The sequence below is a fragment of the Amblyomma americanum genome, chromosome 6 (genome assembly GCF_052857255.1).
Source record: "Amblyomma americanum isolate KBUSLIRL-KWMA chromosome 6, ASM5285725v1, whole genome shotgun sequence".
NCBI lineage: Eukaryota > Metazoa > Arthropoda > Arachnida > Ixodida > Ixodidae > Amblyomma > Amblyomma americanum.
Window position 1 is genome coordinate 191,208,952 of NC_135502.1, and position 26,884 is coordinate 191,235,835.

General features: G+C 60.0%; 7 protein-coding genes and 1 pseudogene across 7 annotated transcripts; 6 read left to right on the top strand and 2 right to left on the bottom strand.

Annotated features, from left to right (window-relative positions):
* Window positions 1–5,811: 5,811 nt before the first annotated feature.
* On the top strand, window positions 5,812–6,222 carry LOC144095653 (histone H3). The gene has a single exon (XM_077629322.1). The coding sequence runs from the start codon at window positions 5,812–5,814 to the stop codon at window positions 6,220–6,222; it is 411 nt and encodes a 136-aa protein (XP_077485448.1).
* Window positions 6,223–7,253: 1,031 nt separating this feature from the next.
* LOC144094315 (histone H2A-like) lies at window positions 7,254–7,533 on the bottom strand (annotated as a pseudogene).
* Window positions 7,534–7,667: 134 nt separating this feature from the next.
* LOC144094314 (histone H2B) lies at window positions 7,668–9,728 on the top strand. The gene has a single exon (XM_077628250.1). It carries the CDS (start codon window positions 7,817–7,819, stop codon window positions 8,189–8,191), a length of 375 nt encoding a protein of 124 aa, XP_077484376.1. The 5' UTR covers window positions 7,668–7,816; the 3' UTR covers window positions 8,192–9,728.
* A 106-nt stretch (window positions 9,729–9,834) lies between these two features.
* Window positions 9,835–10,855, top strand: LOC144095125 (histone H4). Its single transcript, XM_077628922.1, has one exon. The coding sequence runs from the start codon at window positions 10,235–10,237 to the stop codon at window positions 10,544–10,546; it is 312 nt and encodes a 103-aa protein (XP_077485048.1). The 5' UTR covers window positions 9,835–10,234; the 3' UTR covers window positions 10,547–10,855.
* A 10,037-nt stretch (window positions 10,856–20,892) lies between these two features.
* Window positions 20,893–21,303, top strand: LOC144095654 (histone H3). The gene has a single exon (XM_077629323.1). The coding sequence runs from the start codon at window positions 20,893–20,895 to the stop codon at window positions 21,301–21,303; it is 411 nt and encodes a 136-aa protein (XP_077485449.1).
* A 626-nt stretch (window positions 21,304–21,929) lies between these two features.
* LOC144095126 (histone H2A-like) lies at window positions 21,930–22,749 on the bottom strand. The gene has a single exon (XM_077628923.1). The coding sequence runs from the start codon at window positions 22,612–22,614 to the stop codon at window positions 22,240–22,242; it is 375 nt and encodes a 124-aa protein (XP_077485049.1). The 5' UTR covers window positions 22,615–22,749; the 3' UTR covers window positions 21,930–22,239.
* Window positions 22,750–22,877: 128 nt separating this feature from the next.
* Window positions 22,878–23,533, top strand: LOC144095127 (histone H2B). Its single transcript, XM_077628925.1, has one exon. The coding sequence runs from the start codon at window positions 22,898–22,900 to the stop codon at window positions 23,270–23,272; it is 375 nt and encodes a 124-aa protein (XP_077485051.1). The 5' UTR covers window positions 22,878–22,897; the 3' UTR covers window positions 23,273–23,533.
* A 1,729-nt stretch (window positions 23,534–25,262) lies between these two features.
* LOC144095128 (histone H4) lies at window positions 25,263–25,927 on the top strand. Its single transcript, XM_077628926.1, has one exon. The coding sequence runs from the start codon at window positions 25,307–25,309 to the stop codon at window positions 25,616–25,618; it is 312 nt and encodes a 103-aa protein (XP_077485052.1). The 5' UTR covers window positions 25,263–25,306; the 3' UTR covers window positions 25,619–25,927.
* Window positions 25,928–26,884: the final 957 nt, after the last annotated feature.

The following is a 26,884-nucleotide window of genomic DNA, read 5'->3' on the forward strand; positions in this document are numbered from 1 at the left end:
ACTGCGAGTCCTTCGGCAGGCCGAGGCACACGCGCAGGGACTTGCGGTGCTGGAGTTCAAGCTTCCTCCAGCACGGTTTGCGCACCGAGACGAGCGGCAACGCGTAGAGTGCCGCCCCCAATGCTGCGGCGTTGTATAGTCGCAGCGCGGCTTGCTGGCTGATGCCATGGCCTCGAGCGGTGAGCTTGTGTACGGCGGCGGTGATCCTCTTCATCTGCAAACAGGCCTTGGTCGCCGCGGGGCGGAAGGAGAGGCGCCAGTCGATGTCCAAGCCGAGGTACCGCACCGATTTGCGCCAAGGAATCGGAGTCCCGCCCAGCGACAGTGGCGCAGGGCGCGCGCGCGAGCGCGAAACGCAAGCCATGGCTACCGTTTTGCCCGCGCACAGCGACAGACCTATGCCGTCCAAGCGGGCGTCGATTGCTGTCAGCGCTCCCTGAAGACACTCCCGCACGCGGAGCGCCTCGCCCGGTGGCCCCCGGCACCACAGCGCTATGTCGTCCGCGTATATGGACATGTACACGTGGTGTCGGCCGCTCGCGGGGAGGCAGGCCGGCACCACCGACATGGCCACATTGAACAGAAACGGTGACAAGACAGAGCCCTGCGGCACGCCCAGTTCCACCGGACGAGGCTCGGAGAACTTGCCCCCTACTCTCACGCGCATAGTGCGCCCCGTCAGGAAGCCGCGAACATAATGCAACAAGCGCCCGCTCACACCGGCTCCTTCGAGCGCCGCGAGAATTGGTGCGCGGTGGACGTTGTCAAAAGCGCTCGAGACGTCCAGCAGCAGCAGCAGCGCGACCTGTTTTGCCGCCCTGGCGTGCTCCAGCGCTGTGACAACGTCCGAAATCGAATCTGCCGTGCACCGCATCCCGCGGAAACCCGTCTGCCGCTCGTCAAACAAATCAGCATCCGCGGCTCGCTCGTTCAAACGCTGCAACGCCATATGCTCCATGAGCTTACCCACTGCCGATGTTAGTGCCACTGGACGGTATCCGTTCAGCTCCGTGGGTGGGCGCCCAGGCTTGCGAATGGGACAGACGACCGCTGTGCGCCAGTCCTCCGGTAGTTCCCCGCGTTCCCACACCAGGTTGATCTGCTGCAGGAGGATCTGTCGTTGCCTCGCATCCAGGTTTCGTAGCATTTGGTAGGTCACCCCGTCCAGGCCGGGCGCCGACCGACGGCGGCAGCGCTGCAGCGCGTTATTCAACTCCGCCGCGGTGAACAGGGCGTCGCAGGGGCCTTCCGAGGTGACGGGGGAGGGAGGGGCGCCGCATCCGGGGCTCTCGAGCGCAGCTTTGCTAGCTGCGCCTGCGGGGCTGTGCGGCGCAAACCGGTCGGCGAACCGCTCAGCGAGCTCTTCGTCGCTGAGCCCGCTGTATATTGCCAGTGCAGCAAGCGGCTGCGGGTTTGCCTGAGGTTCCGTGATGCGCCGCAAGGTGTCGAATAGCCTCCGCGAGCTTGCGTCTTCCTCCATCCTTTGACATAGTGAAGCCCACTGGCGACGGTAAAGTTTGTTGGAGTGGCGCCGCGCTTTCGCGTCCAGACGGTTGTATATTGTCCAGTCGGCGGCCCTGTCGGTCCGTCGTGCCCTTCGCTCTGCGCGGTCCCTTTGCTCGCGCAGCTCAAGCAGTCTGTTGTCTGGTGCGGGCTGGCCCGCCCGCACCTCTGCTTTTCGGGTTGCTGCGAGGGCACTTCGGACCAAGCTGGTGAAAAAGGGCGCGCCTGAGGCAGCCGCCTCGTCTACAGCCTGCCTGAACGCGCTCCAGTTCACGATGGAGTAGGTGCGTTTAGCGCGGGCCTCCGCCGCAGTGGGTTCGATCAGGATGGAGTAGTGATCCGAGCCCCAGAGAGATGGTGATCGGTGCCATGTCGCCTCAATGCCTCTGGATGCGAAGGCAACGTCGATGCAGGAGCCTGGTGTTCCGCGTCGTCGGAAGGTGGGCTCGCCGGTGTTCAAGGCGATGAGTCCCAGCTGCGTTGCTGCGTCGTGCAGGTCGTCTCCTCGCGCTGAATGGTGGGCACTGCCCCACGCACTGTGATGGGCGTTAAAATCACCGCAGATGATCTGGCGTGGGGCACAACACGAAGACACTGCACGAAAACACAGCGCGTTCCACGCGACAGCTGGGCGCACGTAAACACAAGCCACCGACGTGTCAACACCACCGACGCGCACTGTCACCACCACGCACTCCTGAGCATCGGTTGTCGCCGCCGCCGAACCGACGAAAGTATGTTTCACATCCCGCCGCACATACACCGCACACCTCGATTTCCCAGGCCGATGGGAGTGGTCATCACAGGGCACTGCAGCACAGGACTTCTCCTCACATTTGGTTGGCGAGTGGTAGCCGATGTATCCGGGTAGTCGCCTTTGGGGCTCCTCCTCGTGGACCCGCACGTACGTCTCCTGCAGCGCGATAACCTCCGGTGCGCTTTCCGCGATGCGCACGCGGAGTTCAGAGTACCGCGCCGCAAGGGAGCGCACGTTCCACTGCAGGACTGTGGGGATCCGAGGCGAAGCCCGGCGACTAGCCATGATTGTTGGCGTCCTGTAGAGGAGAGCCTGCAGCTTCTAAGCAGGCCCGGCGTCCGTCTGAGCCCTCCGGGAGCAGCGAGCTGAGCGCCCGCAGTGCGAGCTTCAGCTTCGCGATTTCAGTGTCGCGTGCATCCGGAGGCTGGCCTGGGAACTTTGCTGCGGGAGGAGGCGGTGCCTGGCGGGATGTGCGCGGGTCCGGTCTCTGCCGGCCCCGCTGCAGGGGCTGCTGGCTGTGCTGACTGCGTCCACTGGACACCACCTGCGCATATGAAAGAGCGCCAGGCGGTGAAGTGCGGTGCTGCTGGGTGGCCTGGGGCGCCATTTCCGCTGTCACCACGGCCCGGACCGCGCGCCGAGACAGTGGCACGTGCGAAGTGGCGAGCAGGGTGGCCACATGTCTCTCGCGCTGCCAGTGGGGGCACGCGGGGTCCGTGGCCGCGTGTTGCCCGCCGCAATTCAGGCAGCGCGGCTTGCGACTCGGACAGGCGCCCTGATCGTGGGGGCCCCCGCAGCGAATGCAGCGGTCTGGAGCACGGCAGGCTCCGGTGGTATGGCCCAGCCCGCCGCATTTACCGCACTGCAGTGGTCGAGGTCTGCAGGCTCGCACAGCCAGGCGCCTCCTGCAAATGGAAATGTGTGCCGGTGGCACCGGCGCCGCAAATCTGACAGTCAGGGTGCTGTCAGATAGCGACGCCGACACGATCGGCACCGTTGATTCGGTCGCAGCGAGCAGCTCGGCCACCGTCCGGCGTCCGTCCACCCCGAAAACGAGGCCGGAGCAGTGGTTGCGGGGGGCTGGCTCCCTTGCGGTGACTGCCACCCCGCGGATGACAGAGAGAGCGAGCAGCTCGCGCAGCGTGCCCGCGTTCGCGACGTCCACGGCCACAACACCGCGCCGAGTGTTGGCGCGGACGGCCAGGACACCAGGCCGTGGTCCCAGCTCCTCCGCCAGCTCCCATCCCTGCTCCCGGGAGAAGGCCGCGTCCCGCTGGGCTGGCCGGTACAGGACGGTCCCGTGGACGTTGTTGGCGACCTGCACCGCAGTGGCAGCCCTAGCGAGGGCAGCCCCGCGTCGCCGCCGCGCCCGAGGGGTCACCTGCTTCCACGGGATAAGCCGCTCGGGAGCAGTTTCGTGCTGAGCCGCCCCGGCCGCCGGGGCTGGAGAGGGGGTGACGCCGGTGGGAAGGCGGAGGGAGAGAGCGTGGCCCGGTGCGCTCGGCTGGTCCCGGCTGCGCTGGGTTGCCGCTGCTTCTCCAAGGAGGGGGGGCGCCGCGGTGCCCGTGACGTCACCGGTGACGTCGGTGGAGTCGCCGCCGCTGGGTGCCGCTTGGAGCGCAGGTGGCGAGGGGGGGCAGCCGGTTCTGCTGCAGGCCGTCTGGAATGCGGGAGGCGAGGGGAGGCGGCAGGCAGCAAGCCGCTTGTCCCGTCCACGTGCTTCGCGACTGCTGCGGCGGCCATGGCTGCCTTCCGTGCCGCTCGCTGGGGAAGGCGAGCGATGGCGCTTGCGGACAGCACTCTCGTCCATGGCCTCGGATTCCGGGGCCGGCACCTCGACCACGCTCTCGGCACCGGTCTCCGGGGCCCCGCTGGTGTTCGCGGGACGGTCCGCCGTCGCTGCCATGGCCGCAGGTGTCGGAGCAGCAGTAGCACGTGGTGCCTGCATTCCAACAGGGAGATGCGGGGCCTGCACGAGCGCGGCCGCGCGATCAGGCGAGAAGCCCGCCTGCTGTAAACCCACGATCGCTCGCTCCAAGGCCACCAGCAGCGTGCTCAGGGTGGCGCGGTCACGGGCACTGTCTCCTACGCTCCACGAACGCGGCATCCTGCGCATCGTGCTCGGTGCAGCTGCCCTTGCATTTTCGCACGTGGGCTCCATGGTGGAGCCCCCAAACAAAAAATAGGCCTATCGGCCCCACCGCACCAGCTTCGAAAAATACGTCCTCTCTCTTCGGAAGCCAGAGGGAGAGTCCTCGAAAAGTAGTATTTCCAGCATTCTGGCGGCCGCCGCAGAACGGAGGGAAGCTATCGGTCCGTCAGCGGGGACCAATCGGGTCGCAGAGAGGGCGCGAGGGAGCAGCGCCGCCGCGCGGCGCGGAACACAGTCTCTCCCTTCCCGTCTGGACCTCCGAGGAGTGCGGATGTGTCCTACCGCTCCTCTCGAGACGTACTCGTTGTTTTTGACAACTACGCCTCGCCTCCGCCGCGCCCGGCGCACCCCCCTGCCCGCTCCTTGGACGATCGCAAGGAGCTCCGAGCGCGGCCAGCGCCGTCCGGCGCCCATCCCAAGAAGCCACTAGGCCTTCCCGCCGACTCGTCGCCCGCGTAGGGCCCCGTCGTCCTACTCCAAGTAGGCCTACCCGCCCGGCGGCCGCTTCGGCGGCCGGGTAACCCTCGCCCGCCGGGAGAGCCTCTTCGGGCCGTCGTCGTCAGCTGCAGCGGCGGCGGCCCATGTTTCCTGTGAACTCCCAGCAGCCGGCGCACCTGATGACGGCGGCGGCTTGATCGCCTTCCTGACACCGGCTGTGCTGCCCCGGACGGAGCGCGGCTTCCCTACTGCCCTCCGCCCTCCCCGCGCGCACTCGTGCGTGAGGGGCCCCGACGCGCCGTCCTCATGGCGGTTCCCAGCGTCACCTCCCCCTGCTGCTGTCCTGACGCAGCTCCCGGCGTGAACTAGAACATCTCCGCCGGTCCCTGGTCGCCAGTCTACTGACGCCCTGCTGTTACTACAGCCCCTGCGCGCCGCCGGCAACGGCGGTTCCCAGCGCACCCCGCCGCGCTGCCTCACGGCAGTCTACCAGCGGTCCCCTACCGGCCACCCTTCGGTGGCTCTCTGCAGGCAGCCTCGGCTACCTGCAGCCTTCGCCTGCCCTGGCCGGCTCTCCGGCTGCTCCGGGGTCACGGCTCCCTGCCTCCGGCAGGCCCCCGACGACGCGCGCCACTCCCAGCGCGCGCCGTTCATCTTCCCCACCCCAGCGAGTCGGCTGCTTGCTGCGTGCCCGGTGCCTCGGGTGTTGTCTCCGTTGCCTTGTGAAGTGTGAAGTGCTGTCCTTGTCTCGTGCCACCACCCCAATCCCCCTCCCCTCCCCCACATCCCAATCCCCTTCCCCTGGCCCCTAAGAGTGATGCCCACGAGGCCAACATAAGTTGGGGCCAGTATCCCCCTCCCCAGAATATCCCATAGTACCAACCACCACCACCACCACACAGTCTCTCGCCGCCCGTCTCCGAAGGCAGTCCGTCCGTTACCAGCGTCCGCGTCCGGCACCATGGCTCGCACGAAGCAAACCGCGCGCAAGAGCACCGGTGGCAAGGCCCCCCGCAAGCAGCTGGCCACAAAGGCTGCTCGTAAGAGTGCGCCAGCTACCGGAGGCGTGAAGAAGCCTCACAGATATAGGCCTGGCACCGTGGCACTTCGTGAAATTCGCCGATACCAAAAATCGACCGAACTTCTCATCCGCAAGCTGCCCTTCCAGCGCCTGGTGAGAGAAATCGCTCAGGACTTCAAGACCGACCTGCGCTTCCAGAGCTCGGCCGTCATGGCACTTCAGGAGGCCAGCGAGGCATACCTGGTCGGTCTCTTCGAGGACACCAACCTGTGCGCGATCCACGCCAAGCGCGTCACCATCATGCCGAAGGATATCCAGCTGGCGAGGCGCATCCGCGGCGAGCGCGCCTAGAGCGCAGTGGCGCCCGGCACTTGGCGCCGCCGCCGCCGCCGCAGCAACGCATCACAACGGTCCTTCTCAGGACCACCCAAATGTTTGCTTTGGCCACGGGCGCACGAAACCGAGCTCCGAACCCGGCCGGTCCCTCTCTCTCGAACACTGCGTTTCGCAGCTGCTGGAAAACGAGGTGAGTTGTTGAAAGCCATGGCCCTGGCGTCTTCCGCGGGCTCGCGCTTGTAAATAACATCATTGCACAAGTCACGCGCGCGCGCGCGCCCAGTTTTGTGGGGGTAAATGCGGCGCTGGGCGCGCAAGTGAATGCAGCACGCGCCGCCTACATTAGGTGCACCTTGATACGCCGCGTACGTATTTATTGCTGTGTGAATAGTTTCTGTCGATATTACCGTCCGCTCACCTATTTTATTTCGTGTCTGCATTCTGCCTGCTGTGGTTTATTTCCGCTGTCCCAGTTCACGTCCTTCGGTATCTATGGCAGATGCCCGCGGTGGCGAAAAAAAAAAAAAAATCCCGTCCCTTGCTCTCTATTACTGTCTCAGTAAAGCCACTTCGTCATTCTCTCTAGCGCTGCTATGTGAAACCCCTGCTAGGGAACTGCCAAAAAAAAAAAAAACAATGCGCTGGTCATGCCCCTTATTAACGCTCTACTGGCCTCCTGCTAGCGACTGGGCCAGGAAAAGGAAAGGAAGAAGGGGCCGATAAAACTAAATAAAAGCCAACCTGTGTGCGGCGCGCAGTGAGGCAAACACTTTGAAAAAACAGCCAGCGTGAGAGGGACGCAGCGGTCCAGAGCAAATAAAAAAAACAAAACCCAAAGGTATCACACAGCGAGGCCCCGCCGTGGCAGGCAGTTGGTTGGTCCTGATAAGGACCGTTAGTTGGGCGCTGCTGATGCGGCGGGCGCGCCTCCACAGACGTGCGGTAGACCGCTCACGCCTTCTTCTCGGTCTTCTTGGGGAGCAACACGGCCTGGATGTTGGGCAAGACGCCGCCCTGGGCGATGGTAACTCCCGAGAGCAGCTTGTTCAGCTCCTCGTCGTTTCGGATGGCCAGCTGCAGGTGGCGCGGAATGATTCTGGTCTTCTTGTTGTCCCGAGCAGCGTTGCCCGCCAGCTCGAGCACCTCGGCGGCCAGGTATTCGAGGACGGCGGCCAGGTAAACGGGGGCGCCGGCTCCGACGCGCTCCGCGTAGTTGCCCTTACGCAAGAGACGGTGAATTCGACCCACGGGGAACTGCAGTCCCGCGCGGCTCGAGCGGGTCTTGCTCTTGCCCTTGGCCTTGCCTCCTTTTCCGCGACCTGACATGGTGACTTCTGTTGTACGCTCGAGAAAGAACGGGGAACGCCGCGTGCGAGAACAGACAGGAACGGGCTGCTGCTTGATACTACGAACCTCGAGAGCGCGCCGCGATACCGCGACGGGAGCGCTGGAGGGAGGGTGAGGAGGCCGCGACGCGTCGACCAATCGCGCGGCGGCCTGGCTCCGGTCGCTTGAACACCACGGTGCCAGTATAAAAACGCCGCGCGCCCCTGCGCGCGCGTTCTTTCGACACCGTCCGTCTCCCCGAGCGCAGTCGTAACTGATCGTCATGCCCCCTCAACCGTCGGGAAAGGCCGTGAAGAAGGCCGGAAAGGCGCAGAAGAATGTGCGCGCAACCGACAAGAAGAAGAAGAAGCGCCGCAGGAAGGAGAGCTTCTCCATCTACATCTATAAGGTGCTCAAGCAGGTGCATCCGGACACTGGAGTATCCAGCAAGGCCATGTCCATCATGAACAGCTTCGTGAACGACATCTTCGAGCGCATCGCGGCCGAGTCCTCTCGCCTGGCCCACTACAACAAGCGCTCGACCATCACGAGCCGGGAGATCCAAACTGCGGTGCGTCTCTTGCTGCCTGGCGAGCTGGCCAAGCACGCCGTGTCCGAAGGCACCAAGGCTGTCACCAAGTACACCAGCTCCAAGTAGGCGGCACATCGCGCTCGTCGCCAGTCGTCCCCCCCAACAACCTCAACGGCTCTTTTCAGAGCCAACCAAAGTGTTTGCATCGTCGAGTCTGCAGGTAGCGGCGCGATGCTCCGGGCCCCTTTCTCTCTCTGTGTTTTGATTGTTTAAGTTGTTTTCTTCATTAGCATGTAGCCTCGAGAAATGGATATCAGGCGGTTGAAATAGCAGCGGTTTTGCTTAGGCAGCATGCAATACAGCCAGATTGTTAAAGAACAATATTTCGAATTAGTTGTAGGAGAACTGTAAAGGAAATATATATGTATGTATGCATGTGAATACTCATCCGCATGAGCACGTAAGAGAGAAGAAAAAAAAAAGAAGCTTCTACCTATTATATGCTTGCTTAAGTGTGACGGCAGGAGGTAATTGATTGCGGAATTCCCCCGGTTTGGGTTTGTGTGGATATTTGGCCTTAAGAAAAGGTTATCGTTTCGTGGCCGCAACACGTGCCTGCGGACGTCGGGGAGGCCACTGTGTTCCCTCAGTCTGTTCTTAGGAAATTCGAAAGGAAAACAGTTTGCCACCCGTGGCGTGCCCCATCTGGCCAGCGGTATTCGAAGGGAGGGAGGAAGTACTTACGTACAGCTGTAAGGGTTACATACACCAATGTGCAGGACGTAGAACTGGGCAGTACAGTGCGGCGGACGTAGCTGTAGCAAATCAGTCCGCAGAGAAGCCACGCTTCACACTGGCCACCGGGCGAGCGCGCACTCGCAGAATATGAAGCGCTACAAGCACAATTTGCTGTGTCGTTAGTAATGTGCGTGTCCCCCAGCGCGTGCGGCGCGCCCGCGTTTTTGTTTTCTTTTTTTTTTTCCCCGGTAAGAACGGCGAAAAATTCCGACGCTGGCAGCTGTTTGGTACCTTCTTTGGCTTCTTGCGGCCGATGCTGTCGTGCCAGATAGAGCAAGTAAGTCCTCGAACACGAGCAGATTATCGTATCGCGCGTGTGCACAATAGCCTGGCAATGGTCGGAAAACTGAAAGCGACGCTCGCACAGCTCGGGTTCGATCCAGCGAGCCGAAAGTGGGAAGAGAGGTGGTGAGACATTTGTTCTATGTGGCTGGAAAATTTTAAAGCTGTGCATTGGTTACTTTTTGAGATAAACGTATTTCTATGTAGTCCGCAAGAGAAACTGGTCGTTTCTCAGCATCCTGGCGACCGGGAGAGGAGGGGGAGCGAGGTACGTGCGCCGCGAACGGCCGTAGTCGCCCTCTCAAGGGCCCGCTCCGATGTGGTCACGGACACGGTGAAATGTGTGCGGGAAGTTGGGGACACACACACACGATAAGTGAGTGCTTAATTTCCCCTTAGCAATGCACGTTTTGAGAACGGGCAGGTTTTGAGGACAAAAAAAAAAAAAACCGCTTCTGCAGCTTCACAAGTCGCGAAACCCGCTAATTGTTGGTAGCGCCAGCAATGACGGTGTCCTTGGTGTGTCTTTAAGGGGCGCGCGATTTAACGGTGTAAACTCTCCCCTGCCAGTGGGGGGGGGGGGCAGCAAACAGAAACCACGCGCACCTGTTTGCTTGCAACGCAGGCACGCACGAAAAAAAAAAAAAAGACTGACAGCAGCAACGACTAGGCATCAAGTATTTTTTTTTTTTTTCCCATGCAAACGGAGCAGGCATGACCAAATATCGGTTATACAGCCACTATTGCGAAGTATAGGAGGTGCGCTTCGTTTTCCATTGTTTGCTATTTCCGTTTTTTTTTCTTGCGCGGTGGGGGGTCGCGTGATGCAGAATGGGGCAGTCTTCGCGTTGCTTGGTTGTTTACGTGTGCGCCTTGATGCGGTCGTTTTGGCTACCTTGCTGGCGGCGCGGCAGCCCTCCGAGAGGGCTCAGTAGTGCTAGCGAGCCGGCGCTTGCGGAGGCGGACTCTCATTGGTCGAGGCGCCGCAGCGAATGGCGGCTTCGCGCTGCCAGCACCACAGGCCGCCGAGCGTAACACCATCATTCCCCGTTCTCGCCTCGGAGTGTACACTTCGTCGTCGGCACCATCATGTCTGGTCGCGGAAAAGGTGGCAAGGGACTCGGCAAGGGAGGCGCGAAGCGCCATCGCAAGGTATTGCGAGACAACATCCAGGGCATCACCAAGCCCGCCATCCGTCGTCTGGCGCGCCGAGGCGGTGTCAAGCGCATCTCGGGCCTGATCTACGAGGAGACCCGCGGCGTGTTGAAAGTGTTCCTCGAGAATGTGATCCGGGACGCCGTCACGTACACGGAGCACGCTAAGCGCAAGACTGTCACCGCCATGGATGTGGTCTACGCGCTGAAGCGTCAGGGCCGCACTCTGTACGGCTTCGGAGGCTAGTCCGTCCACCGTGTGCCGTCTGGACTTCGGCGTCGTGCAAGCACCCTTCTCGCGAAAAACAGCCCTCTTTAGGGCTACCCAACTGCTGCATGGGCAGCCGCTGGTCATGCGAACCAGAGCTCCGGTTCTCGTGTGTCCCTCTCTCCCCTTTGTTTTGCTACCGTTTTCTGCATCCGTTTTTCCTTTCCTTGCGGCCTGCCACAGCGAGCGGATCACGACCGAACGGCAACCAGGAGTGGTCTCAGGTAAGCAGTTCCGTTCTTGACTCTGTGCAGTAGCGCGTGCAGTCAGTACTGTGAGTGTCGTCCGAGGGAGCATGCTCGCTGTTTGCCTAGTCAGTCACTGTCAAACGCAGTGGACGGAGTAAAACAAAGTGTGTGCTCGAATTTGCAAAGTCTTTCTGCATTGACCGTCTGGGATTCAAGTGAGGCGGTGTTCGAGAGGTGACCGTTCCAGAAGAGCACAGTTTTTTTTTTTTTCGCTTTAAATGCGGGGCCTCATGGAATTCGGGGTCAGGTATGCTCGACTTTGTGCCGTAGTGCGTGCAACAACAAGTAGGGTATGCGAAATGCAGAGCTTCGCAGTTGCGCATCACTCGTGTCCGCCTGCGAAATGATCACAGCTCGTTTGAATGTCGCGGAAAGAGCGACTGATAATGTTGGCTACCGCTTAAAAAAAAAAGGGGGGGGGGGGGGGGGGAATGCAAACAGAACGATTCGCCGAAGTCTGGTTAAGAGCGGAGATGCGAAGGTCCCTCTTTATTTTTTGGCCCATCGTGTTCTGCGTTGAAATTTTTTTGTGAAATGAAGGGCATTATAAAGTAGCCAATTACAGTTCCTACTCCCAACGTGACAGCGGCGGCGAGTTTTTTTGTTTTTTTTCTTCTCCCGCACCAAGTTTACCCAACTCATCGGCGCAGAGCTGCGTTCCGAATCGAAATATTCAAGGCGGTGTAATGATTGCACTGCATTGCGTTTGGTCCAAAACCGTTACAGTTTTTCTCTATCGTAAATGTGGGGCGCTTTCTTGCCTGCAGGACATGTGGCCAGGTAATGCTATCACATTATTGAGCCCAAGTGTGCCATAAGGCTGTGCTAGTCAGCTTTACATGTCTGTGGCAGAAACACTGTTGGCGAATTTCAGCAGCCGTGCGCGCGTCAAAGAAAAAAAATTGGACGACTTGCAGCCATTCCTTGTATGCAGAGCGCCTCTCATAATCTGAAACCTGGAGGTAAACACACCTGGCCGAGAGACGTGCGAAATGGAGCATCGTGTTTCGTTTCCTGAATAGGCCTTTGTTCGTCAAATTGGGCTTCCAGAGTGTAACTCCAGATAAAAAACACAGGAATGAACGGGACGGACAAATTGCAAACCATTGCAGCACGCGAACAGCCCCTGCCTCAAGTGAAAAGGGGGAAAAGAAGCACACAGCTTGGTTGTCTGCATTCCAAGTGACTCAATGATTGGTTCTGTAGCGTGTTCCGCTGACCTGGAACAACATTGTAATGCTGGGGGGACTTAACTTTTTGTACACGACGGTGCGGACGTTCTCGTCACAGTCGACTTTAAGGAACCTGCAGGGTGGGATGAGCCGCCGAATGCCTCTTTAGTCTTGAGTCATTTTTTTTTTCTCCCCAGTTATGAGTACAATTAGATGATTTACCATCCCACTGGTGCACCGCTACAGACAGTTGTCCAAATTCATAGGAAGCGTTATTGCCTCCGACTGCCCAGTCGCTGTCCAATTTGTGTTTGCGACGATCACCTGCAGTGAATTATTATTATGAGACCACATTGTTGGAGCAGGTTCAATTCGTGAGTTTTTGACAGGCAGTACAGACACCGAAACGTACCTGTGAATAATAGCGTGCAAAAGCACTTCTCCCATGGAAACTGGAATATGCAGGATCTGTGTGGGAGCCTCATTGCAAAGAAAGGATGTAATGGAATAATACAAACGAGAGGACCCACCTTCCCTACTAACGCCTGAGAATGGAGTGCGCACACAAGAGCACAGGTGTAAAGTCAGTCGTCTCCAGTAAAGAGGAAAATTGGACTTGAACCTTTCCCTTAGGCCAATATTTTGTGCCACAGAACCCGACATGAATAGCTTTCTTTCTCTGCTTGCTGTAAAGGAGTCGTCTGAAAAGTTTCTAACGACTATGCAAAAAATCTAACTCTCTCAGGGTGAAAAAGCGCCGCGGGAAAAATCCACGTATTCATCATTTACCCGAGTCGGTTTTTGCTTCGCGCGGCAGCAGCAGTCGACTGCGCGACGCGGACTCTGCTGTCTCGGAGGCGGGTATACTTGCGCAGGCGACACGAAGGGGGCGCCGCAGCCCCGCGCTGCGCCGACTGTGTTGCGTTGGCAGGGAGGGAGGAGCAGCTCAGCTCCGGGCCTCAAGTATTCCGTTGCGTGGCAAGCGTTGGGCGCTTTAATGGGGGCTCGCACCCAGGCCGGTAGACGTCCTGCGCGAATTTTTGTTATTATTTTTGGTTTGCAAGCTAGAAGCGTCGGAACTGTGCCCGCAAATTTCGTTGCGGTGCGGCCGTAGCAGAGCGCTATTCTACGCGGGCCCCTACAGATATGCACATCCTGGCCTATGCTATGCAAGGAAAACGACAGGGCAGTGGATATAAAGCACTTTTCTTTCTATTTTTTTCAATTGGCCGCAGTCAGTTGATCTAACCCAGGCATGCACTTCCGTTTGTTTCTAAGGTGACCGCAGGAAGTACACCTCAATTACGGAGAGATGGGATGCATTCTTTACGCGCGCTGCTCTTGCTCACTAACCTTGCCTGCCTAGTACTCGAAGCATATTGTCCCGCAGATGCAGGAGAGCTTTTAGGCATTTATGCGCGGCTTCCGTGCACTGCACTGTGCCCAGTTCTTTCTGTGCAGTAAATAGTAAATTGGTTCATCTCTTGCGGTGGTTTGCGAGCTTGGCGCCCGGGGAGTTTTTTTTTTTTTCGCAATCCCGTTGCTCTTTGTCTCCAAGACAAGAAAGCCTCTAACTGATAGCGTTGTGCGCATACCTATCCAGCGAAGCGCATGAACTTCGCAGGCGGCTGTGAGAAGTAGTGGGTCTTCGTTTTGCTCCGCACTTTTGTCTTCTCCGCTGGCGTTGAACCTTCTATGATTGCTTTCCAGTAATGCGGCCTAACTCGGCCAACAATCGCCGCTTTTTTTTTACACGCGCGACAGTCTGTTCTACACCAGTAACGGCACGTGCTTTTCAGGCATGCGGCGGCGACACACTGTAAGGTATCCACATCCAAGCTTGGGAAAGCAGCCACAGTGCCTGGGCAGGGAGAAAAAGTGCCTTTTATAAAATTGCACGCCACCACTTTAATCTTTACACTCGCCTCTCACATTCATTCGCTCATGCCGACCGCAGTGCACTTAACAATTTTGGTTGCTGCCTCCTTCCTTTGCCTATTGAAATGAGCCAACAAACAGCGAAAATAATTACTTTCTCCTCCTCAACTAAAGTTCAGTTCTATACTCAGAATGTCTCCCGGAGCATTCATTGCTTGCTGTCGCGCTAGTAGCTTCGCCTTTCTTTTCGAAAGACTCATTGCCCGGTATGTCCAAGAAGACAAGCTCGTTGCAGTGCGCTAACGCCACACGGAACGACCCGCAACCGCGTCGACACCCTGGTGTGGTGGCAAAGTCGACGCTGCCGCGTACGCCCGGCTCCTGCCAGAGGGCTGCTTTTGCTGTGCGGGCAAACCTAAAGGATAGGCGCACCGTAATCTTGCGCTAGACCACGGTTCCACACCCACTTGTCTCACCTTTGCCAGGCGCGAAACCAACGCGCGCTCGAAATATATATATAGTGATTATTTATTTAAAATAACAAAAAGGAAGGTAAAAGATGTTTGCTCACCCCGGCATCTGCCATCACTAAACGGCGGCACCTGAGCTGGGGTAGCGGAAATATAGGATAGCAGGCAGTTTGAAGAAGTGAAACAAAAGAGGTGAGGGGATAGCAGGAAAGAGATAGGGGTGAGGGCATATATACACTATTTACAATTCAAATGTTCCGGCCGCGCGCGTTCATCCGCCGCGGCCGCCGGGTGGGAGAGGGGGGTGTCGCCGATGAGGAGGCGGCCTGCTTCGTTGGGCAGGAGGCGGCCGGCTGCGTTGGGTCGCCGCGTCGTCTCCAAGGGGGGAGGTGCCCGTGACGTCGCCGCCAGGCGCCGCCTGGAATGCAGATGGCTGCGCGCGTGCGCCAACTAACCGAAACCACCGCGACACACGCGCACAGCACTTGTTCACAACAGCTGGTGTGGGGCGGCCAGCTGTTTTAAGCGTCCGAGGTAGCACAAGCGGAGCGTTCCGTCACTGCCTAACACTACCTGGCGCAGAACAGACGGGACGTCAGGCCCGTCTGTTCGAGAAAAGCACACAAGCTCACCATTGTTCGCTCACGGGTACGCGCACTGCCCTGCGGCCACAACAGCGTCTTGAGCGAGTCTGGTAGGATGCCCAGCGCCCTGTAGGCCGCGAGCATATCACGACGAGCGTCGGCGAACGCGGTGCAGCGAAGTAGCAGATGTTCCAGTGTCTCCACTGCACCGCATCTAACACACACTTCGCTCGTCGCTAGTCCGTGGCGCACCCGTCGGTCCCCAGGCCACACGCAGCCGATGCGCGCGCGGAGGATCATTGCGCGTTGCGCCCGCGAGAGGGCGCGGCAGCCGTTGATGCTTGGAATGCGCTCACCTCCCGCGATGCGTGGGTCTGGGTGCTGCTGTCGGAGATGATCATGAATGACCGCTCGCACGTCCTCCAGCGCTAGCGGGGGATCGCTCGGAGGTAGTTGATGTGCGGCGGTCGCGAGTTCGTCGGCCTCCTCGTTTCCCGCGATGCCGCAGTGACCGGGCACCCACTGCACGCGCACAACACATCCTTGCTGTGCAAGGCACTCGATGTTTGCGCGAATGCCGCGCACTAGGGGGGTACCGCGGCCGATGCACTGTAGGCGGGTGAGGGCGGTGCGGGAGTCGCAGAGCAGAGCACACCTGGGTGGCGGAGGTGCGATGGAGAGCAGCAGGTCCAGGCCCAGGTTTATCCCCATCAGCTCCGCCGTGGTAGAGGATCCCAGGAAGTTGGCGTGGGTCTGGCTGTGCAGTCGCAGGGCTGGGATGGTAGCCGCCGCTGCGATGGAGCGGCTGTCGCGTACCACTGAGCCGTCTGTGTACACGAGGACATGGCCCTGAAGATCCTCGTGTATGACGGCTCTGGTCAGCTGCTGCACAGCGCAGAGGGGCGTGCTCCGCTTTCCCGCGATGCCGACGATCTCGCGTTGTATCTCCGAGGCAGCAGGCCATGGCTGGCAGAGGCCGTAGGGGGGGGCGGCTTCTGTCAGGCGCTCGTAGTCCAAAAGCGCCGCACCCATTTGCGAGCGTGGGTGCGTGCGCATTCGTTGCAATAGCGGGCCGCCGTCCGGTGCGCGATGCAAACGGTCAATGTGGTGCAGTGCCCTGCGCGCCGCTTGGAGCTGAAGCGGCCATGCTCCTGCCTCGGCCAGTGTTGCGGCGCACTGCGAGTCCTTCGGCAGGCCGAGGCACACGCGCAGGGACTTGCGGTGCTGGAGTTCAAGCTTCCTCCAGCACGGTTTGCGCACCGAGACGAGCGGCAACGCGTAGAGTGCCGCCCCCAATGCTGCGGCGTTGTATAGTCGCAGCGCGGCTTGCTGGCTGATGCCATGGCCTCGAGCGGTGAGCTTGTGTACGGCGGCGGTGATCCTCTTCATCTGCAAACAGGCCTTGGTCGCCGCGGGGCGGAAGGAGAGGCGCCAGTCGATGTCCAAGCCGAGGTACCGCACCGATTTGCGCCAAGGAATCGGAGTCCCGCCCAGCGACAGTGGCGCAGGGCGCGCGCGCGAGCGCGAAACGCAAGCCATGGCTACCGTTTTGCCCGCGCACAGCGACAGACCTATGCCGTCCAAGCGGGCGTCGATTGCTGTCAGCGCTCCCTGAAGACACTCCCGCACGCGGAGCGCCTCGCCCGGTGGCCCCCGGCACCACAGCGCGATGTCGTCCGCGTATATGGACATGTACACGTGGTGTCGGCCGCTCGCGGGGAGGCAGGCCGGCACCACCGACATGGCCACATTGAACAGAAACGGTGACAAGACAGAGCCCTGCGGCACGCCCAGTTCCACCGGACGAGGCTCGGAGAACTTGCCCCCTACTCTCACGCGCATAGTGCGCCCCGTCAGGAAGCCGCGAACATAATGCAACAAGCGCCCGCTCACACCGGCTCCTTCGAGCGCCGCGAGAATTGGTGCGCGGTGGACGTTGTCAAAAGCGCTCGAGACGTCCAGCAGCAGCAGCAGCGCGACCTGTTTTGCCGCCCTGGCGTGCTCCAGCGCTGTGACAACGTCCGAAATCGAATCTGCCGTGCACCGCATCCCGCGGAAACCCGTCTGCCGCTCGTCAAACAAATCAGCATCCGCGGCTCGCTCGTTCAAACGCTGCAACGCCATATGCTCCATGAGCTTACCCACTGCCGATGTTAGTGCCACTGGACGGTATCCGTTCAGCTCCGTGGGTGGGCGCCCAGGCTTGCGAATGGGACAGACGACCGCTGTGCGCCAGTCCTCCGGTAGTTCCCCGCGTTCCCACACCAGGTTGATCTGCTGCAGGAGGATCTGTCGTTGCCTCGCATCCAGGTTTCGTAGCATTTGGTAGGTCACCCCGTCCAGGCCGGGCGCCGACCGACGGCGGCAGCGCTGCAGCGCGTTATTCAACTCCGCCGCGGTGAACAGGGCGTCGCAGGGGCCTTCCGAGGTGACGGGGGAGGGAGGGGCGCCGCATCCGGGGCTCTCGAGCGCAGCTTTGCTAGCTGCGCCTGCGGGGCTGTGCGGCGCAAACCGGTCGGCGAACCGCTCAGCGAGCTCTTCGTCGCTGAGCCCGCTGTATATTGCCAGTGCAGCAAGCGGCTGCGGGTTTGCCTGAGGTTCCGTGATGCGCCGCAAGGTGTCGAATAGCCTCCGCGAGCTTGCGTCTTCCTCCATCCTTTGACATAATGAAGCCCACTGGCGACGGTAAAGTTTGTTGGAGTGGCGCCGCGCTTTCGCGTCCAGGCGGTTGTATATTGTCCAGTCGGCGGCCCTGTCGGTCCGTCGTGCCCTTCGCTCTGCGCGGTCCCTTTGCTCGCGCAGCTCAAGCAGTCTGTTGTCTGGTGCGGGCTGGCCCGCCCGCACCTCTGCTTTTCGGGTTGCTGCGAGGGCACTTCGGACCAAGCTGGTGAAAAAGGGCGCGCCTGAGGCAGCCGCCTCGTCTACAGCCAGCCTGAACGCGCTCCAGTTCACGATGGAGTAGGTGCGTTTAGCGCGGGCCTCCGCCGCAGTGGGTTCGATCAGGATGGAGTAGTGATCCGAGCCCCAGAGAGATGGTGATCGGTGCCATGTCGCCTCAATGCCTCTGGATGCGAAGGCAACGTCGATGCAGGAGCCTGGTGTTCCGCGTCGTCGGAAGGTGGGCTCGCCGGTGTTCAAGGCGATGAGTCCCAGCTGCGTTGCTGCGTCGTGCAGGTCGTCTCCTCGCGCTGAATGGTGGGCACTGCCCCACGCACTGTGATGGGCGTTAAAATCACCGCAGATGATCTGGCGTGGGGCACAACACGAAGACACTGCACGAAAACACAGCGCGTTCCACGCGACAGCTGGGCGCACGTAAACACAAGCCACCGACGTGTCAACACCACCGACGCGCACTGTCACCACCACGCACTCCTGAGCATCGGTTGTCGCCGCCGCCGAACCGACGAAAGTATGTTTCACATCCCGCCGCACATACACCGCACACCTCGATTTCCCAGGCCGATGGGAGTGGTCATCACAGGGCACTGCAGCACAGGACTTCTCCTCACATTTGGTTGGCGAGTGGTAGCCGATGTATCCGGGTAGTCGCCTTTGGGGCTCCTCCTCGTGGACCCGCACGTACGTCTCCTGCAGCGCGATAACCTCCGGTGCGCTTTCCGCGATGCGCACGCGGAGTTCAGAGTACCGCGCCGCAAGGGAGCGCACGTTCCACTGCAGGACTGTGGGGATCCGAGGCGAAGCCCGGCGACTAGCCATGATGGTTGGCGTCCTGTAGAGGAGAGCCTGCAGCTTCTAAGCAGGCCCGGCGTCCGTCTGAGCCCTCCGGGAGCAGCGAGCTGAGCGCCCGCAGTGCGAGCTTCAGCTTCGCGATTTCGGTGTCGCGTGCATCCGGAGGCTGGCCTGGGAACTTTGCTGCGGGAGGAGGCGGTGCCTGGCGGGATGTGCGCGGGTCCGGTCTCTGCCGGCCCCGCTGCAGGGGCTGCTGGCCGTGCTGACTGCGTCCACTGGACACCACCTGCGCATATGAAAGAGCGCCAGGCGGTGAAGTGCGGTGCTGCTGGGTGGCCTGGGGCGCCATTTCCGCTGTCACCACGGCCCGGACCGCGCGCCGAGACAGTGGCACGTGCGAAGTGGCGAGCAGGGTGGCCACATGTCTCTCGCGCTGCCAGTGGGGGCACGCGGGGTCCGTGGCCGCGTGTTGCCCGCCGCAATTCAGGCAGCGCGGCTTGCGACTCGGACAGGCGCCCTGATCGTGGGGGCCCCCGCAGCGAATGCAGCGGTCTGGAGCACGGCAGGCTCCGGTGGTATGGCCCAGCCCGCCGCATTTACCGCACTGCAGTGGTCGAGGTCTGCAGGCTCGCACAGCCAGGCGCCTCCTGCAAATAGAAATGTGTGCCGGTGGCACCGGCGCCGCAAATCTGACAGTCAGGGTGCTGTCAGACAGCGACGCCGACACGATCGGCACCGTTGATTCGGTCGCGGCGAGCAGCTCGGCCACCGTCCGGCGTCCGTCTACCCCGAAAACGAGGCCGGAGCAGTGGTTGCGGGGGGCTGGCTCCCTTGCGGTGACTGCCACCCCGCGGATGACAGAGAGAGCGAGCAGCTCGCGCAGGGTGCCCGCGTTCGCGACGTCCACGGCCACAACACCGCGCCGAGTGTTGGCGCGGACGGCCAGGACACCAGGCCGTGGTCCCAGCTCCTCCGCCAGCTCCCATCCCTGCTCCCGGGAGAAGGCCGCGTCCCGCTGGGCTGGCCGGTACAGGACGGTCCCGTGCACGTTGTCGGCGACCTGCACCGCGGTGGCAGCCCTAGCGAGGGCAGCCCCGCGTCGCCGCCGCGCCCGAGGGGTCACCTGCTTCCACGGGATAAGCCGCTCGGGAGCAGTTTCGTGCTGAGCCGCCCCGGCCGCCGGGGCTGGAGAGGGGGTGACGCCGGTGGGAAGGCGGCGGGAGAGAGCGTGGCCCGGTGCGCTCGGCTGGTCCCTGCTGCGCTGGGTTGCCGCTGCTTCTCCAAGGAGGGGGGGTGGCAGAGGGGGCGCCACGGTGCCCGTGACGTCCCCGGTGACGTCGGTGGAGTCGCCGCCGCTGGGTGCCGCTTGGGGCGCAGGTGGCGAGGGGGGGCAGCCGGTTCTGCTGCAGGCCGTCTGGAATGCGGGTGGCGAGGGGAGGCGGCAGGCAGCAAGCCGCTTGTCCCGTCCACGTGCTTCACGACTGCTGCGGCGGCCATGGCTGCCCTCCGTGCCGCTCGCTGGGGAAGGCGAGCGATGGCGCTTGCGGACAGCACTCTCGTCCATGGCCTCGGATTCCGGGGCCAGCACCTCGTCCACGCTCTCGGCACCGGTCTCCGGGGCCCCGCTGGTGTTCGCGGGACGGTCCGCCGTCGCTGCCATGGCCGCAGGTGTCGGTGCAGCAGTAGCACGTGGTGCCTGCATTCCAACAGGGAGATGCGGGGCCTGCACGAGCGCGGCCGCCCGATCGGGCGAGAAGCCCGCCTGCTGTAAACCCACGATCGCTCGCTCCAAGGCCACCAGCAGCGTGCTCAGGGTGGCGCGGTCACGGGCACTGTCTCCTACGCTCCACGAACGCGGCATCCTGCGCATCGTGCTCGGTGCAGCTGCCCTAGCATTTTCGCACGTGGGCTCCATGGTGGAGCCCCCAAACAAAAAATAGGCCTATCGGCCCCACCGCACCAGCTTCGAAAAATACGTCCTCTCTCTTCGGAAGCCAGAGGGAGCGTGAAAAAGCGCCGCGGGAAAAATCCACGTATTCATCATTTACCCGAGTCGGTTTTTGCTTCGCGCGGCAGCAGCAGTCGACTCTCGAAAAGTAGTATTTCCAGCATTCTGGCGGCCGCCGCAGAACGGAGGGAAGCTATCGGTCCGTCAGCGGGGACCAATCGGGTCGCAGAGAGGGCGCGAGGGAGCAGCGCCGCCGCGCGGCGCGGAACACAGTCTCTCGCCGCCCGTCTCCGAAGGCAGTCCGTCCGTTACCAGCGTCCGCGTCCGGCACCATGGCTCGCACGAAGCAAACCGCGCGCAAGAGCACCGGTGGCAAGGCCCCCCGCAAGCAGCTGGCCACAAAGGCTGCTCGTAAGAGTGCGCCAGCTACCGGAGGCGTGAAGAAGCCTCACAGATATAGGCCTGGCACCGTGGCACTTCGTGAAATTCGCCGATACCAAAAATCGACCGAACTTCTCATCCGCAAGCTGCCCTTCCAGCGCCTGGTGAGAGAAATCGCTCAGGACTTCAAGACCGACCTGCGCTTCCAGAGCTCGGCCGTCATGGCACTTCAGGAGGCCAGCGAGGCATACCTGGTCGGTCTCTTCGAGGACACCAACCTGTGCGCGATCCACGCCAAGCGCGTCACCATCATGCCGAAGGATATCCAGCTGGCGAGGCGCATCCGCGGCGAGCGCGCCTAGAGCGCAGTGGCGCCCGGCACTTGGCGCCGCCGCCGCCGCCGCAGCAACGCATCACAACGGTCCTTCTCAGGACCACCCAAATGTTTGCTTTGGCCACGGGCGCACGAAACCGAGCTCCGAACCCGGCCGGTCCCTCTCTCTCGAACACTGCGTTTCGCAGCTGCTGGAAAACGAGGTGAGTTGTTGAAAGCCATGGCCCTGGCGTCTTCCGCGGGCTCGCGCTTGTAAATAACATCATTGCACAAGTCACGCGCGCGCGCGCGCCCAGTTTTGTGGGGGTAAATGCGGCGCTGGGCGCGCAAGTGAATGCAGCACGCGCCGCCTACATTAGGTGCACCTTGATACGCCGCGTACGTATTTATTGCTGTGTGAATAGTTTCTGTCGATATTACCGTCCGCTCACCTATTTTATTTCGTGTCTGCATTCTGCCTGCTGTGGTTTATTTCCGCTGTCCCAGTTCACGTCCTTCGGTATCTATGGCAGATGCCCGCGGTGGCGAAAAAAAAAAAAAAATCCCGTCCCTTGCTCTCTATTACTGTCTCAGTAAAGCCACTTCGTCATTCTCTCTAGCGCTGCTATGTGAAACCCCTGCTAGGGAACTGCCAAAAAAAAAGAAAACAATGCGCTGGTCATGCCCCTTATTAACGCTCTACTGGCCTCCTGCTAGCGACTGGGCCAGGAAAAGGAAAGGAAGAAGGGGCCGATAAAACTAAATAAAAGCCAACCTGTGTGCGGCGCGCAGTGAGGCAAACACTTTGAAAAAACAGCCAGCGTGAGAGGGACGCAGCGGTCCAGAGCAAATAAAAAAAACAAAACCCAAAGGTATCACACAGCGAGGCCCCGCCGTGGCAGGCAGTTGGTTGGTCCTGATAAGGACCGTTAGTTGGGCGCTGCTGATGCGGCGGGCGCGCCTCCACAGACGTGCGGTAGACCGCTCACGCCTTCTTCTCGGTCTTCTTGGGGAGCAACACGGCCTGGATGTTGGGCAAGACGCCGCCCTGGGCGATGGTAACTCCCGAGAGCAGCTTGTTCAGCTCCTCGTCGTTTCGGATGGCCAGCTGCAGGTGGCGCGGAATGATTCTGGTCTTCTTGTTGTCCCGAGCAGCGTTGCCCGCCAGCTCGAGCACCTCGGCGGCCAGGTATTCGAGGACGGCGGCCAGGTAAACGGGGGCGCCGGCTCCGACGCGCTCCGCGTAGTTGCCCTTACGCAAGAGACGGTGAATTCGACCCACGGGGAACTGCAGTCCCGCGCGGCTCGAGCGGGTCTTGCTCTTGCCCTTGGCCTTGCCTCCTTTTCCGCGACCTGACATGGTGACTTCTGTTGTACGCTCGAGAAAGAACGGGGAACGCCGCGTGCGAGAACAGACAGGAACGGGCTGCTGCTTGATACTACGAACCTCGAGAGCGCGCCGCGATACCGCGACGGGAGCGCTGGAGGGAGGGTGAGGAGGCCGCGACGCGTCGACCAATCGCGCGGCGGCCTGGCTCCGGTCGCTTGAACACCACGGTGCCAGTATAAAAACGCCGCGCGCCCCTGCGCGCGCGTTCTTTCGACACCGTCCGTCTCCCCGAGCGCAGTCGTAACTGATCGTCATGCCCCCTCAACCGTCGGGAAAGGCCGTGAAGAAGGCCGGAAAGGCGCAGAAGAATGTGCGCGCAACCGACAAGAAGAAGAAGAAGCGCCGCAGGAAGGAGAGCTTCTCCATCTACATCTATAAGGTGCTCAAGCAGGTGCATCCGGACACTGGAGTATCCAGCAAGGCCATGTCCATCATGAACAGCTTCGTGAACGACATCTTCGAGCGCATCGCGGCCGAGTCCTCTCGCCTGGCCCACTACAACAAGCGCTCGACCATCACGAGCCGGGAGATCCAAACTGCGGTGCGTCTCTTGCTGCCTGGCGAGCTGGCCAAGCACGCCGTGTCCGAAGGCACCAAGGCTGTCACCAAGTACACCAGCTCCAAGTAGGCGGCACATCGCGCTCGTCGCCAGTCGTCCCCCCCAACAACCTCAACGGCTCTTTTCAGAGCCAACCAAAGTGTTTGCATCGTCGAGTCTGCAGGTAGCGGCGCGATGCTCCGGGCCCCTTTCTCTCTCTGTGTTTTGATTGTTTAAGTTGTTTTCTTCATTAGCATGTAGCCTCGAGAAATGGATATCAGGCGGTTGAAATAGCAGCGGTTTTGCTTAGGCAGCATGCAATACAGCCAGATTGTTAAAGAACAATATTTCGAATTAGTTGTAGGAGAACTGTAAAGGAAATATGTATGCATGTGAATACTCATCCGCATGAGCACGTAAGAGAGAAGAAAAAAAAAAGAAGCTTCTACCTATTATATGCTTGCTTAAGTGTGACGGCAGGAGGTAATTGATTGCGGAATTCCCCCGGTTTGGGTTTGTGTGGATATTTGGCCTTAAGAAAAGGTTATCGTTTCGTGGCCGCAACACGTGCCTGCGGACGTCGGGGAGGCCACTGTGTTCCCTCAGTCTGTTCTTAGGAAATTCGAAAGGAAAACAGTTTGCCACCCGTGGCGTGCCCCATCTGGCCAGCGGTATTCGAAGGGAGGGAGGAAGTACTTACGTACAGCTGTAAGGGTTACATACACCAATGTGCAGGACGTAGAACTGGGCAGTACAGTGCGGCGGACGTAGCTGTAGCAAATCAGTCCGCAGAGAAGCCACGCTTCACACTGGCCACCGGGCGAGCGCGCACTCGCAGAATATGAAGCGCTACAAGCACAATTTGCTGTGTCGTTAGTAATGTGCGTGTCCCCCAGCGCGTGCGGCGCGCCCGCGTTTTTGTTTTCTTTTTTTTTTTCCCCGGTAAGAACGGCGAAAAATTCCGACGCTGGCAGCTGTTTGGTACCTTCTTTGGCTTCTTGCGGCCGATGCTGTCGTGCCAGATAGAGCAAGTAAGTCCTCGAACACGAGCAGATTATCGTATCGCGCGTGTGCACAATAGCCTGGCAATGGTCGGAAAACTGAAAGCGACGCTCGCACAGCTCGGGTTCGATCCAGCGAGCCGAAAGTGGGAAGAGAGGTGGTGAGACATTTGTTCTATGTGGCTGGAAAATTTTAAAGCTGTGCATTGGTTACTTTTTGAGATAAACGTATTTCTATGTAGTCCGCAAGAGAAACTGGTCGTTTCTCAGCATCCTGGCGACCGGGAGAGGAGGGGGAGCGAGGTACGTGCGCCGCGAACGGCCGTAGTCGCCCTCTCAAGGGCCCGCTCCGATGTGGTCACGGACACGGTGAAATGTGTGCGGGAAGTTGGGGACACACACACACGATAAGTGAGTGCTTAATTTCCCCTTAGCAATGCACGTTTTGAGAACGGGCAGGTTTTGAGGACAAAAAAAAAAAAAAACCGCTTCTGCAGCTTCACAAGTCGCGAAACCCGCTAATTGTTGGTAGCGCCAGCAATGACGGTGTCCTTGGTGTGTCTTTAAGGGGCGCGCGATTTAACGGTGTAAACTCTCCCCTGCCAGTGGGGGGGGGGGGCAGCAAACAGAAACCACGCGCACCTGTTTGCTTGCAACGCAGGCACGCACGAAAAAAAAAAGACTGACAGCAGCAACGACTAGGCATCAAGTATTTTTTTTTTTTTTTCCCATGCAAACGGAGCAGGCATGACCAAATATCGGTTATACAGCCACTATTGCGAAGTATAGGAGGTGCGCTTCGTTTTCCATTGTTTGCTATTTCCGTTTTTTTTTTCTTGCGCGGTGGGGGGTCGCGTGATGCAGAATGGGGCAGTCTTCGCGTTGCTTGGTTGTTTACGTGTGCGCCTTGATGCGGTCGTTTTGGCTACCTTGCTGGCGGCGCGGCAGCCCTCCGAGAGGGCTCAGTAGTGCTAGCGAGCCGGCGCTTGCGGAGGCGGACTCTCATTGGTCGAGGCGCCGCAGCGAATGGCGGCTTCGCGCTGCCAGCACCACAGGTCGCCGAGCGTAACACCATCATTCCCCGTTCTCGCCTCGGAGTGTACACTTCGTCGTCGGCACCATCATGTCTGGTCGCGGAAAAGGTGGCAAGGGACTCGGCAAGGGAGGCGCGAAGCGCCATCGCAAGGTATTGCGAGACAACATCCAGGGCATCACCAAGCCCGCCATCCGTCGTCTGGCGCGCCGAGGCGGTGTCAAGCGCATCTCGGGCCTGATCTACGAGGAGACCCGCGGCGTGTTGAAAGTGTTCCTCGAGAATGTGATCCGGGACGCCGTCACGTACACGGAGCACGCTAAGCGCAAGACTGTCACCGCCATGGATGTGGTCTACGCGCTGAAGCGTCAGGGCCGCACTCTGTACGGCTTCGGAGGCTAGTCCGTCCACCGTGTGCCGTCTGGACTTCGGCGTCGTGCAAGCACCCTTCTCGCGAAAAACAGCCCTCTTTAGGGCTACCCAACTGCTGCATGGGCAGCCGCTGGTCATGCGAACCAGAGCTCCGGTTCTCGTGTGTCCCTCTCTCCCCTTTGTTTTGCTACCGTTTTCTGCATCCGTTTTTCCTTTCCTTGCGGCCTGCCACAGCGAGCGGATCACGACCGAACGGCAACCAGGAGTGGTCTCAGGTAAGCAGTTCCGTTCTTGACTCTGTGCAGTAGCGCGTGCAGTCAGTACTGTGAGTGTCGTCCGAGGGAGCATGCTCGCTGTTTGCCTAGTCAGTCACTGTCAAACGCAGTGGACGGAGTAAAACAAAGTGTGTGCTCGAATTTGCAAAGTCTTTCTGCATTGACCGTCTGGGATTCAAGTGAGGCGGTGTTCGAGAGGTGACCGTTCCAGAAGAGCACAGTTTTTTTTTTTTTCGCTTTAAATGCGGGGCCTCATGGAATTCGGGGTCAGGTATGCTCGACTTTGTGCCGTAGTGCGTGCAACAACAAGTAGGGTATGCGAAATGCAGAGCTTCGCAGTTGCGCATCACTCGTGTCCGCCTGCGAAATGATCACAGCTCGTTTGAATGTCGCGGAAAGAGCGACTGATAATGTTGGCTACCGCTTAAAAAAAAAAGGGGGGGGGGGGGGGGGGGGAATGCAAACAGAACGATTCGCCGAAGTCTGGTTAAGAGCGGAGATGCGAAGGTCCCTCTTTATTTTTTGGCCCATCGTGTTCTGCGTTGAAATTTTTTTGTGAAATGAAGGGCATTATAAAGTAGCCAATTACAGTTCCTACTCCCAACGTGACAGCGGCGGCGAGTTTTTTTGTTTTTTTCTTCTCCCGCACCAAGTTTACCCAACTCATCGGCGCAGAGCTGCGTTCCGAATCGAAATATTCAAGGCGGTGTAATGATTGCACTGCATTGCGTTTGGTCCAAAACCGTTACAGTTTTTCTCTATCGTAAATGTGGGGCGCTTTCTTGCCTGCAGGACATGTGGCCAGGTAATGCTATCACATTATTGAGCCCAAGTGTGCCATAAGGCTGTGCTAGTCAGCTTTACATGTCTGTGGCAGAAACACTGTTGGCGAATTTCAGCAGCCGTGCGCGCGTCAAAGAAAAAAAATTGGACGACTTGCAGCCATTCCTTGTATGCAGGGCGCCTCTCATAATCTGAAACCTGGAGGTAAACACACCTGGCCGAGAGACGTGCGAAATGG